The sequence below is a fragment of the Erinaceus europaeus genome, chromosome 12, assembly GCF_950295315.1.
Source record: "Erinaceus europaeus chromosome 12, mEriEur2.1, whole genome shotgun sequence".
In the NCBI taxonomy this organism is placed as follows: domain Eukaryota; kingdom Metazoa; phylum Chordata; class Mammalia; order Eulipotyphla; family Erinaceidae; genus Erinaceus; species Erinaceus europaeus.
The window spans coordinates 81,826,010-81,839,764 of NC_080173.1; the positions used below are offsets into that span (position 1 = coordinate 81,826,010).

At 48.1% G+C, this 13,755-nt stretch overlaps 1 protein-coding gene across 1 annotated transcript in view; it reads right to left on the reverse strand.

Moving 5' to 3' along the window:
- The window catches only part of ITGAE (integrin subunit alpha E), a 120,122-nt gene that overhangs the window by 31,212 nt on the left and 75,155 nt on the right, over nt 1-13,755 (reverse strand). Inside the window, exons 10-17 of the mRNA XM_060204169.1 lie at nt 8,962-9,115; nt 8,290-8,440; nt 7,635-7,702; nt 6,280-6,415; nt 5,630-5,772; nt 5,187-5,327; nt 4,149-4,373; nt 545-675 (exon numbers count right to left, since the gene is read on the reverse strand). Of these exons, the coding sequence (XP_060060152.1) occupies nt 545-675; nt 4,149-4,373; nt 5,187-5,327; nt 5,630-5,772; nt 6,280-6,415; nt 7,635-7,702; nt 8,290-8,440; nt 8,962-9,115 (1,149 nt within the window). The remainder of the gene's footprint in view (nt 1-544; nt 676-4,148; nt 4,374-5,186; nt 5,328-5,629; nt 5,773-6,279; nt 6,416-7,634; nt 7,703-8,289; nt 8,441-8,961; nt 9,116-13,755) is intronic.

Consider the following 13,755-nt stretch of genomic DNA (forward strand, 5'->3'; position numbering starts at 1 on the left):
CAAGCTCAAGGACCGGCGTCAGGATCCCGGTTCGAGCCCCCGGCTCCCCACCTGCAGGCAGGTCCCTTCACAGGCGGTGAAGCAGGTCTGCAGGTGTCTGTCTTTCTCTCCCCCTCTCTGTCTTCCCCTCCCCTCTCCATTTCTCTCTGTCCTATCCAACAACAACGACATCAAGAATAACTACAACAATAAAACAAGGGCAACAAAAGGGAATAAATAAATAAAATAAAATATATTTTAAAAAAAAGAAAGAAAAAAAAAGAAACTCACAGGGCCCAGCAGTGCTGCCCAGCTTGGCAGAGAAGCTGAATTGAGCCCAGAACTTTGGATCCTTGGGGTGAGAGAGTCTCTTTGGGAATTAGAATTCCCAAACTTAGAATTTTCAATAATTTGCCAAGGGCACACAGTCAGCTGAGAGCAGAGGTCAAACCCAGATGTGTAGTCCAGATCCCTTCACCACTGCACTTAACCCCACATGGTCATGTAAGTCAGGGAAACTGAGTGAGACTGGGGCCTGGGACCAGAATGCAAGACAGACCCCTACCAGAGCACAGCTGCCCGGCCCAGAGTGCCCACAGTAATATCAGCCAGGTCGTCACCGCTGAAATCTAAGCCACCATCCATGGACACACCGAAGTAACGTAGTCCCGGGGCCACTGCAGAGGCTCTGATCCTCTGTGGGGGAAGAGAGCCAAGATGTTAGGAGAGGACAAGGGGAATCTTTTCTGTTTGATTCAGATCAGCAGATTAGTTAATGCTCTTCCCCCATCCCACTTTAAGGAACCCTGCAATCTGGGAATTGGAAGAGAGAATTGCAAGATTTCCCAGGGAAGAGGCTTTGAACTGAGTCTGTGACTTGATAAGGAAGAGCCAAGAAAGAAAGTGTGGAGAAGAGCAGCACAATGGGGACAGGTGGGGCTTTGGTTGCAAAAAGACCCATTGTGGGGCCTGGGGAGATGCACAGTGGTTTGGGCACCAAATTTCCATGCCTGAGGCCTCAGATGGCCCAGAGTCAATCACTGGCGCCAGCACAAACCAGAGCTGAACATTGCTTTGGTGTCTCTCTCTATCTCTCTCTCTCTCTCTCATTAAAATAAATAAATAAATGGCCAGGAAATTACTTCAACTGATAATTTGATCAAGAGGATTTCATGCCTGAGCAGAACTGGTTCGATTTCTTCCACTGAAAACACCAGAGTGATGTTCTGACTTGTCTTTCTCCTCTCTGCCTCATATGATTGTCTCTCTCTCCCTCTCCCCCCATAATATTTATTTATTTATATGTGTGTGTATGTATGTATATATATATGATTTAATAAACTAAATTTCAAATAAATATTTTTAAAAGAAGACCTAGGGGGTGGGGCGGTAGCGTAGCAGGTTAAGCACAGGTGGCACAAAGCACAAGGACCAGCGTAAGGATCCCGGTTCAAGCCCCAGCTCCCCACCTGCAGGGGAGTCGCTTCACAGGTGGTGAAGCAGGTCTGCAGGTGTCTCTCTTTCTCTCCTCCTCTCTGTCTTTCCCTGCTTTCTCCATTTCTCTCTGTCCTATCCAACAATGACGATATCAATAACAACAATAACTACAACAATGATAAAAAAAAAAAACAAGGACAACAAAAGGTAAAATAAATAAATAAACATTAAAAAAAAGACCTAATGTGGGTCTTGGATGGGTATGTCTAATCAAAATTACATTATGTATTTTAAATTTATTTTTTTGCCTAGGGAAATAGCTAAACTGATAAAGGCTAGAACTTGCATGCCTGAGGCTCCTGCTCCAATCCCTAGTACCACCTGTACCAGGTGTAGTGCTCTGGCGCCTCTCTCTTTCCTTCTAAAATATAATATTTAGTATATAGTATACAGTAAACAATTTATATGTCATAACATACAAGTAAAAATAAGTGCTTAAAATATTTTTGTGGGGAGTCGGGTGGTAACCCAGAGGGTTAAGTGCACGTGGCGCAAAGCACAAGGACTGGCATAAGGACCCCGGTTCGAGCCCCCGGCTCCCCACTTGCAGGGGAGTTGCTTCACAGGCTGCAACGCTGGTCTGCAGGTGTCTATCTTTCCCTCCCTGTCTCTGTCTTCCTCTCCTCTCTCCATTTTTCTCTGTCTTATCCAACAACAACAACAACAACTACAATGATAAAGGCAACAAAAGGGAATAAATAAATACATTTTTTAATTAAAAATAGATTTTTGTGGTACTAGAGATAAACTCAGGACCTCCTATATGTGAGGCATATCCCTGACCCACAGCATTACATATTTTTAATATTTATTTATTTATTTATTTTGGATAGAGACAGATAGAAATTGAGAGGGGGAGGTATATATACAGAGAGGCACCTGCATCACTGCTTCACTACTCATGAAGCTTCCCCGCACAGGTGGAGACTGGGGCTTAGAACCCAGGGCCTTGAGCACTGTAATGTGTGTGCACAACCAGGTGTGCCACCACTTGGCCCCCTCCCAGAATTACATTTTAATGCCACTACTATAGACACAGGGTGGAAGATAGGGAGGGAACAGGCTCTGGGCAGGATGGAATGTCTATGGGGGTGATGACAAGGAGAGCTGGGGCTCAGATGGCGGAAATGGAGACGGAGGGGAGGGATGGGCTGGGACAGAAGTGGAACCAGTGGGATGAGCGGGCTGACACTACACCAAGACCGTCTCAGGTTCCTGATGGGGGTGAGAGTGAGGTGGATAAAGAACTCTAAGAAGTGGCAGGTCTGGAGAAGGGGATGCTTGATATTGGGCAGCATAAAGGTGAAATGTGGGGCCAGGTGATGGCACACCTGCTAGAGCTATGTGTTATAATGCTCAGGGACCCAGGTTCAAGCCCCCAGTCCCCACTTTCAGGGGGGAAACTTAATAAGCAGTAAAGCAGTGCTGCAGGTGTCTCTCTTTTTCTCTCCCTCTCTACCACCCCTCTCTCCCTCTTGATATCTATTTCCTTTTTTAATATTTATTTATTTATTTTCCCTTTTGTTTCTCTTGTTTTTTATTGTTGTTGTAGTTGTTATTGTTGTTGTTATTGATGTCATCTTTGTTAGATAGGACAGAGAGAAATGGAGAGAGGAGGGAAAGACAGAGAGGGGGAAAGAGAGACACCTGTAGACCTGCTTCACCACCTGTGAAGCCACTCCCCTGCAGGTGGGGAGCCGGGGGCTCGAACCAGGATCCTTACACCGGTCCTTGTGCTTCGCACCACCTGCGCTTAACCTGCTGCGCTACCGCCCGACTCCCAATATCTCTCTACTTCTATCAAATCAATAAATAAACAACAACAACAACAACAAAAATTTTTAAGTGAGATGCATGGGGCGTCCAGGTGAGCACAGGAAACCACTAGATATGGGACTGAAGCTCAGGAAAGAAATCAGAGTTGGAGGTGGGTGAAAATGCCCATAAAAGCTGCAGAGCGGGAGTCAGGCTGTAGCACAGCGGGTTAAGCGCAGGTGGCGCAAAGCACAAGGACCAGTGTAAGGATCCCGGTTCGAGCCCTGGCTCCCCGTTCGAACCCCGGCTCCCCACCTGCAGGGGAGTCGCTTCACAGGCGGTGAAGCAGGTCTGCAGGTGTCTGTCTTTCACACCCCCTCTCTGTCTTCCCCTCCTCTCTCCATTTCTCTCTGTCCTATCCAACAATGATGACAACAACAATAATAACCACAACAATAAAATAACAAGGGCAACAAAAGGGAATAAATAAATAAATATTAAAAAATTAAAAAAAAAAAAAAGAGCTGCAGAGCACGAGAGGTTGGCCATGGAGACCTGGATGGCAGGGGCTTGAAGGTGTTGGGCTGGGTTGGGCTGGGAGACGAGCTGGAGAAGGGACAGAGAAGGGGAAGCTGAAGCAGGTCCATGGTCAGGAATACCAAAGGAGGCTCACTCATTCAGGGAAGGAGGTGGGCAGATGGGTAATGCCATAACTTTCTTCCCCACACCCCCTCCAGCCAAGCATCTGCGTGAGACCCCACCCTGGAAACTTCCACAGGCCTGAGTGTTTCCTGTCCTTCAAAAGACATACCCAACCCTTTGACCTGCCCAGCACTTAGGACTCAGTGCTCAGGTCATCACATTTGGGGCAAGGTCAGAGCCTCAGAGCAGAGGCAGGAGAGAGTCCCGTAGATCACCTGTGAGGGGTAGGGAGAGAGGCCATCCTGCTGCCCATTATAGATGTACACGCTGCCAAAGCTGGTACCATCTTCTGCCCTAAGACCCTCCAAGGGGGCCCCGATGGCTACATCTGTGAGCTTATCCTGATTGATGTCTCCCACAGTCGCCATGGCAAAGCCAAACCGGGCATTGGTGAACCCTGGATGCCCTCTCAGTTCAAATGCCAAGGAGAAGGAACCATTCTGTGAAGCAAATGAACAACTTCAGCCCTCAAGACACAGGACTGTGGCGTGCCCTCCTCACTACCCGCCCAAGGAGGCATGCACACTGGTTGTGTGGATTCTGATTCTCTACCAGGGAAACTGAGGCTCAGAGTAGGCAAGAGAACTTCCCAAGGTCACAAAGGGGGCAAAGTCCCCCAACTTTGCCTGCCTTCTATTGAGAGCTCAGGGCTCAGAAGTTGACTTTCTCTCTTCTCAGTTAGGGGGACCTGGACAGGCTATTGGGAGGCCTACATTCTAGCCTTGGCTCTGCTACCACCTTTCAAGTGAACTTGAACATGTCTCAACATCCCTGAGCCTCAGTTCCCCCATCTGCAACATGGAAGTGACAGCTACCTTCCTTGGTTACAGGGAGGAACCAGCACAGAAAGTGCTCTCTTGTCTGCTCAGCTATGTGGGGTGTTGTCAGGATGACAAGTGGGAACAGTACAATGAGATAATAGGGACGGGTGGCCCGGGGGGTGGTGCAGTAGATAAGGCATTGGACTCTCCAGCATAAGGTCTTGAGTTCAACCTCTGGCAACAAGTAACACATGTACCAGCGTGATGTCTAGTTCTTTCTCTCTCTCCCGTCTTTCTTATTAATAAATAAAGAAAAAGATTAAAAAGTGATAGGGAGGGGAGCAACATCCCCATCAGTCACCACCTTCCCAGCCCACCCCCCTTTCTAGCATTGCCTTCCTGTGCTGTGTGAGGTTAGACCCTCCAGTCCTGTCCCCCCTGTTCCAGGCCAGGTAGCCACAGCCTCCACTAGCTTGAGAAGGAGGCTCCCACCTGCTTGTTCAGCCGATACACGTAGACTTTGCCTTCCTCTCCATGAAAGTGGTAAAATGGAGCCGCCACCAGCAGGAAGTCCGTCTTGCCATTCATGTTGATGTCCACAGCACACAGCACAGAGCCAAAATAGGACCCCATCTGCAGCCCAGGAGGAACTCAGCTCACAGAGAGCAACTCGGAGGGCCTCTCCTCCCACTGCTGCGCCTGAACAAGGTCCCCTCCCTGCTCCTGCTCTTCCTGGTCCTCCAAATGCGGTCCCTCTGGATTGATTTTCACCAGAGGAATCGAGGAGACTGAGCCGTTCCAGCTCCACATGGAGGAGCCAGCTGGCAGTCAGATACAAGGAGTTCTGCCCAAGCTAGGCTCATGCCCCACAAGGGACCTCCAGGCCCCACCCCCCTACACAATAATAGAGGACGGGGTCCTTCCCTGGCAGGTACCTGCTCTCCCTTCAGCGCTGGCATGAAGTTGTCCCCACTATCCTTCTGGAGGGCAAACACAGCCCCCTGCTGCTGATTGTGCCGTGGGGCCCCAGCCACATAGGAGAAGCCATCAACCTTGTGGATCACAGCCACAGCATATCCTGGGGAAGGGGGTTGAATGAATGGGAGTTCCCACTGGGCTACAGCTTTGCACATCCACCCTCGCAACCAAGTCTTCAGAGGTGTGTGTGTGTGTGTGTGTGTGTGTGTGTGTGTGCTGTCTCACCTCTTTCTTGAATCTTCACCAGCCCGTGCTCCCACTCACCTACCATCAGCACCGACACGTAAGTGTCTCACCTCATATTATCAGATGTGCAGCTTTACTCAAAACACTCTCATGCACACACACATACTCAAGTCTAGGAGAACCAAGCAGTGAAGGGTCACACACCAACCACTATTACAAGTCGCAGTGTCCCACCCACCTCCCTAAGGGCTGTGTGGGGTCACCTGGCACTTCTGCTATGAACCAGCCCTGTTTCCACCCGGGTTCTCCCCTTCTCAGCCATGGGGATCCCATCTTCAGAGTCCATGTGACTGAGCAGACGCTCTAGAGGAAGCCTAGTGCAGTCTTAACACGCACCCCGCATCCCGGCCTGCCCCCTCACCCAGGTAGCTGTAAGGCGCGGTGTGGGCCTCCTTCATGGTCTGGTTCAGGAACCGGCCCCGGCAGCTGTGAAAGTCGTAGAGCAGCACGCCCCCTGACCAGTCGAAGGCACCAACGCCACCGAGTAGCGCCTGTCCCTGCAGCAGAGCAGGGCCAGAGGCCACCTGAGCTGGAAGGACCCAGCCCGTCAGCCCCACCATGGGTCTGCCCACCTGCCTGGTCGACCTTGCTGGGGGCAGGGGAGAGTTTAGTACCCTCACACCAGTCCAGCCAGAAATACCAGCAAAGACTGGAACCCTACCTTCTTGTTCCTAGGTCTGACAGAGCAGATCTCTTCAGTACCAGCCACCCTCAGGGCAGAAAGACAGCCTGGGCTCAGATGTAAACATGCCACAAAGCACAGCTGAAGGGAGCACTCATGTCCTCTGCATGATGCCCACCTGGCGCCCTTTTTGTTTATTTTTTTAATCAGAGCACTACTCAGCTCTGGCTTATGTCAATCCTAGGGACTGAATTCGGGATCTCAGAGCCTCAGGCATGAGAGTCTTTTTGCATAATCACTATGCTCTCTTTGCCACCATCCTAGAGTGCACAGAACAAAATCATCTTAGAAAAAAAAAATCAAGGGGCCAGGTGGTAGTACACCTGGTTAAGTGCTCACATTACAGTGTGTAAGGACCTGGGTTAAAGCTCCTGGTCCCCACCTGCAGGGGGAAAGCTTCACAAGTGGTAAAGCAGGGATGCAGGTGTCTCTGTCTCTTTTCCTCTCTATCTCTCCCTCCCTTTTCAATTTCTCTCTGTTTCTGTCCAATAATAAATAAATAAAAGGTTAAAAAAGATTTATTAGAGGGAGTCGAGCAGTAGCGCAGCGGGTTAAGCGCACGTGGCGCAGAGCGCAAGGACCGGCGTAAGGATCCCAGTTCGAGGCCCCGGCTCTCCACCTGCAGGGGAGTCACTTCACAGGCGGTGAAGCAGGGCTGCAGGTGTTTATCTTTCTCTCCCCCTCTCTATCTTCCCCTCCTCTCTCCATTTCTCTCTGTCCTATCTAACAACAACAACAGTAATAGCTACAACAATAAAACAACCAAGGCAACAATAGGAAATAAATAAATATTTAAAAAAGAAGATTTGAGAAAAAAAGAAAAGGAAAACCAATCATTCTCCTGTATATTCAAAGGTCAAATCTGGAGGAGGAAACTGAAGTGTTTTTCTTCATCTTTTTCTTTTATTTCCTGTCTCTTTTCCTGTACTATAAGACTCCTTCTGAAGCATAGCAGGGCAGAGTCCTGCGCGTCCTGGTGGTGCCTGGGATCCCTCCCCTATGACGAGCCTACCTGGTGCTTGTCACCTACATACCTTATCCAGGAATTGGGCACTGAAGCCAATCTGTGCCAGCAGGTAGTGGGGGACATCCCCGACAGTGCCTAGAAACCAAGAAACCCAGCTCAGGCTTCCTCCATTGCCATAGCACTGCTCAAGTGGATGTTGGGGTTAGAACCTAGATAGACCATGTTTATTTCAATGGTGAACCACTGCTCCTGCCTGTTATTTGTTCTGTTTTGGTTTTTCTTTTACTTATTTATGAGAAAGACAGGAGGAGAAAATGAATCAGACATCATTCTGGTACATGTGCTGCTGGGGATTGAACTCGGGACCCCAGTGCTTTATCCACTGCACTACCTCCCAGACTACCCCGTTATTTGTTTTTAAGATTAATTTTCTCAGCACCTCATACTTGCAAGTCCAGGATTCTATTGTTACTACACCTCCCAGGCCACTCCACTCAACCTTATTTTTCCAGTACCAGCTCAGCTGATCAATTTCATAGAATTTTGGGGGAAGGGAAGAAAGCTGAGGATATTGTTGCCCTTTTCAGAGACGGAATGGCTAAGACTCAGAGAGGTGATGGGAGCTGCCCAGAGGCAGAACAGGGTGGGAGCAGAAAGTGAGGGCCTCCTGCTGAAAGCTGAGGCAGCCATCCCCTGAGTGACCAGGGGCCTGGGGCTCTCACCTTCTGTACGCATGATCTTCTGCTGCAGTTTGTCCAGCAGCCCGTCCAGTGCCATGTAGTTGGTCACCCTGAAGGCGTGGGTCTCATCAGGGTCTGAGGCAATCAGCTTCAGCTCCTTCTCTGTCTTTTCCTTTTGAAACACGTCCCCCACCTGCACAAAGGCCCGGGGTCAGCAGGTCAGCATCCTGAGGGGTGGCAGGTTCCCAAGCTGCTGGGACTCTCCAGGTACAAGGAAAGAGCAGAGGCCCCTCCCCTGTGCTCTCCAGGCTCCTCCTCACCATGCGCCTCCAGTCCCTGGCCCCTGTTCTTCTGCCCACTGGTGCACTCTGGGCCGCCAGCTATCTGTGTCTTCCTGAAGCATAGGCTCCTTCTCCCATCTGCACAGGGTGTCTCTCCTCATCTTGCAGAGCACTGCCTGTCTGCCCAGGTCCCTAACCTGGCAACAGCTCCTCAGGAGCCTACCCTGTCACCTCCCTGTTGACTCCCAGTGTGTCCACTGCACTCCACTCCTCAGCACTGGTGAGGACAACACAGGACATGAAAGCAGGAGGAGATAGGCTTGGGGAGTACATGTGAGCAGAGCAAGGTCTGGGCAAAGTGCCTGCAGGAGCCCGTTCCTGCCTCAGACTGTTCAGCCATTTCAGGAGAGGCGTTGGGGCTCCTGGTTCTTACCCCGATCGCAAAACGCTCAATGTCTTTCATCTTGGGGGAGTTGATAACAGTCGTGAGGTCGAGGGGATCCATGAAGATGTCTCCGTCGGTGAGCACCACCATGACTTTGGAGGCTTCTCTTCTGGAGCCGTGGCTTGGCGTGAAGATGTTGTCTCTAGTTGGAAAGGAAATGAGAATTCCTTTTTTAAAAAAATCATTTTATTGAAGAATTGATGGTTTATATTATAGTACATTTGTTGACTAGTCCTTTTTTTTTTTTTGCTTTCACAGTTATCACTGGGGATCAGTGCCTGCACTATGAATGCACTGCTCCTGGAGGCCATTTTTTTCCCTTTTGTTGTCCTTGTTGTTTGTTGTTGTTGTTATTATTGTTGTTGTTGGATAGGACAGAGAGAAATGGAGAGAGGAGGGGAAGACTGAGAGGGGGAGAGAAAGATAGACACCTGCAGACCTGCTTCACCGCCTGTGAAGTGACTCCCCTGCAGGTGGGGAGCCGGGAGTTCGAACCCGGAACCTTATGCCCATCCTTGAGCTTTGCCCCATGCGCGCTTAGCCCACTAAGCTACCACCCTCCCCAGCCCTGAAATGAGAGTTCTTTACCAAAGGAATGGCTGAGCTTTGGGGAGATTTTACTCACTGATATGATAGTGAGGTTTAATTGCCTCATCTTGGCCAATTTTTCAGTTTATCCTTTGTCGTATGCGTTACATTGGTTTGTTCTAGCCCTCCCCAAACCAAGAGAATTGGATCAGTCCAATTAATTTCGCGGGCCTGCTTGGCCCCGCCCCAAGGAACCCTGAGGGAGGGTTCCTGAGTTCATGAGTCCGAGAGTTCCTGAGTTCCAGAGTTCGAGAGTTTGAGGGTTACAGAGTAAGAGAGAGTTCCAGTGTGCCAGAGTTTCAGAGGGTTCCCGAGTACGAGAGTTCGAGTTCGAGAGTTTCAGGGTTACAGAGTAAGAGAGAGTGCCAGAGAGACAGAGTTCCTGAGTTCCGGAGTTCGAGAGTGCGAGAGTTTCTGAGTTCGAGAGTAAGGGAGAGGGTTCCTGAGTTCCAGAGTAAAAGAGAGAGTGCTTGCGCCGCCGCAAAGAGACAGCAGAGTTCTGTTTGGTGATTAGTTTGTCTTAGTTTGTGAATCGTTGTTCCGGAATAAAGAAATACAGCTGCCCTGCCCAGCCGTTGTCTCCGCGTCTCTGTTCACCACCGTGAAGCCAGCCCGGCCAGCTGGAGCCGTTCCTTCTTAGAAGCAAACGTCTCTGGGAGAAAGGCTTTACAGTATTTCAGAAATCAAGCACTGGGCTGTGTACCTTACACACCTACCCCTGTGAGGCTGGTGAGTCCCCTTTTACCAAGAACAGGCTGAACTTCTGAGAAATTAAACATTGGGGTTTCAGAATAGTAAATGATGCACTGAAATTCGGATCTGCATTGCTTTTAGCCCATAGATTTGGGGACAAACTGATTGAAATCATCCCACATCAAAAACTTAGTTTATGGGGTCTTGGCACTGGTGCACTAGGTTAAGTGCACATAATACAAAGCTCAAGGACTTAGCCAAGGATCCCAGTTTGAGCTCCCAGGTCCCCACTTGCAGGAGGGTTGCTTCACAAGAGGTTAAGCAGGTCTGCAGATGTCTTGCTCTCTTTCCCTCTATATCTTTCCCTCCCCCTCTCAACTCTCTGTCCTATTAAAAAAAAAAACTTTTAAAAATGGCCACAAGAGCAGTGGATTCATAGTGCTGGCATTGAGACCCAGCAATAATCCTGGAGGCCAAATAAAATTATATATATATAAAGCTTAGTTTACAACCTCAGTAATGTGAACAGAAATAAAATAATTCTCAAATAAAATCAAGCAGAAGTAGCAAACAGTAAATACATCAGGCCTTGTGGGATTATATAGTCTTCCAGCCTCCAAGTCATGTGAGTCCGATGGTAGTAAAAGAAGGTACGCGTTGATAAAGCACTGGAGTCTCAAGCACAAGGTTCCAACTCTTGTCTCTTCCTCTCCGTATCTTTCTTTCATTAAAAAACAAACAAAACTCGCAAGGACCGATGTAAGGATCCCTGTTCGAGCCCCCGGCCTGGCTCCCCGCCTGCAGGGGAGTCGCTTCACGGGCGGTGAAGCAGGTCTGCAGGTGTCTAGCTTTCTCTCCCCCTCTGTCTTCCCCTCCTCTCTCCATTTCTCTCTGTCCTATCCAACAACGAACAGCATCAACAATGGCAATAATAATAACCACAACCAGGCTGCAACAAAAGGGGAAAAAATGGCCTCCAGGAGCGGTGGATTCATGGTGCAGGCACTGAGCCCAGCAATAACCCTGGAGGGGAAAAAAAATGCAAAAAAAAAAAAAAAACTATGTATATATGAATTAGAAAGGGTTAAGGAGTCATCTTGGGAAAACAAAGACCCAAAAAGGCATGGCAGTGCCCCCCATGACACACAACACAATCTGGAAAGACGGGGCTGCAACACATGTGCACTCAGCCTTCATCTGCTCCCAACAGAAAGTGCGGGACAACTTTCGATTCTGTTCTGTGCGGTGTGTGCGTCTGCGTGCGTGGGCGTGGGCGTGGGCGTGTGCGTGCAGAGAAAATAATGACATTGAAGACACCGGATAATATTTACCTAGCATACCTAGCACTTCCAGGTCAAGTTTGTACAGATTTTAATTCAGTTAATCCTCACAAATTCCCTTAAAGGGAGTGCTATTATTTTATTTTATTATTATTATTTTTTTTACTTATTTACTTATTTTCCCTTTTGTTGCCCTTGTTGTTTTTCATTGTTGCTGTAGTTATTATTATTGTTGTTGTTGTTGATGTTGTCATTGTAAGATAGGACAGAGAGAAATGGAGAGAGGAAGGGAAGACAGAGAGGGGGAGAGAAAGATAGACACCTGCAGATCTGCTTCACCGCCCATGAAGCGACACCCCTGCAGGTGGGGAGCCAGGGCTAGAACCGGGATCTTTCCCCAGGTCCTTGCGCTTTGCACTCCCAGGAGTGCTATTATTATTCTTGTTTTATTTTCTTTTGCTACCAGGGTTTCTGCTGGGACTCCACACCTGCATGATACTGCATGATACTGCTGCTCTCAGAGGAGTCCTTCTCCTGCTCCTCCTTCTTCTTTTTCTTCTTCATCTATTTTCTTTCCTTCCCTTCCTCTTTCTTTTCTTTTTTTTCTTTCCTTTTTAGTATCTTTATTTATTTATTGGATAGTCATAAATGGAGGGGGGAGATATCGAAGAAGAGAGACAGAGAGACACCCGCAGCCCTGCTTCGCCACTTGTGAAGCTTTCACCCTGTAGTTGGGGACCAGGGGCTTGAACCTGGTTCATCGTACATTTTAACATGTGCACTCAACCAGCTGTGCCACCACCTGACACTTTTTTCTTTCTTTCTTTTTCTCTTTCTTTCTTTCCTTCCATATTTATTTATTTCTTTTTATTATATAGAGGGCTAGAGACAGGGAGAGATAGAGAAGGACAGAGAGACAGAAAGGGGAGGAAAGGCACCACAGTACTGCTTCCCTTGTGCATGGTGCTACCATGTGCTGACCGGGGGCTAGAACCCGAGCCATTGTACGTGATAAATTTTGTGCTCTACTATCTCCTGGTCCCTATTCTCATTTTGCCTGTCTGTTGGTTTGTCTTTGTCCTCATCAGGGCTTCAGCACTCCGGGCTGACTTTTTTAGACAGAAAATGATAGTAAGACAGTGGTCTGGGTGGTGGTGCAGTGGATAAGGCATTGAACTCTCAAGCATGAGATTCAGAGTTCAATCCCCGGCAGCACATGTACCAGAGTGATGTCTGGATCTTTCTCTCCTATCATTTCTCATGAATCAATAAAAAAAAAAAAAAAGTAAGACAGTGGGAGAGATACAACACTGAAGCTTCCCCCAGCAATATGGTACTTTCCTGAGGTATATGAGAGCTCAAATATGGTCATCTGCATGCGAAAGCAGGCTCCCTCCCAGGTAAGTTATCTCGCCAGCCCCTGACAACCACAGTTATTATTTTTTTTATAAATATAGTTTTTTTTATTTTTTATTATCATTATTTATTGGATAGAGACAGACAGAAATCAAGAGGGAAGGGGGCGAGATTGAGAGACACCTGCAGCCCTGCTTCATCACTCACAAAGCTTTCCTCCTGCAGGTGGGGACGGGGGCTCCAACCAGGTCCTTGCTCATTGTAACATGTGCATTCAACCATGTGCGCCAGCCACAACCCAGCCCCATAACCACATTTTTTAAATAAGAGGTTTCCTTTATTCCCTTTTATTTAATTTATATTTATTTAATTTAATTTATATTTATTTATTTAATTAATTTATTTATTTATTTTTATTTTACCAGAGCACTGCTCAGCTCTGGTTTTTAGTGGTGCAGAAAGATTGAACCTAAGACATTGAAGCCTCAAGCGTGAGAGTCTCTTTGCATAACCATTATGCTATCTCCCCCATCCAAGAGGTTTTGTTTGTTTGTTTGTTTGTTAAAATATTTGTTTTTATTTATTTTATAAGAGAGAGAGGGAGAAACAGTACTCTGGCATACTCAGTGTCAGGGGCATTGAATTCAGGACCTCACACTTCTAAATCCAAAGCCACCTCCTGGTTCACCCTATTCCCATTTTAAAAGTGAGGAAATGGAAGCCCAGAGAGGTCAGGCAGTTTGACCAAGGCAGAAAAATAAACTGTGAATCTAGTACAGTCACTGAGTTCATCCCTATAACCTCTGCTGTTCATAAGAGGACTTTTCAGAAAGAATTGTCAGAGGGCAGTGCTAGGATATCGCCC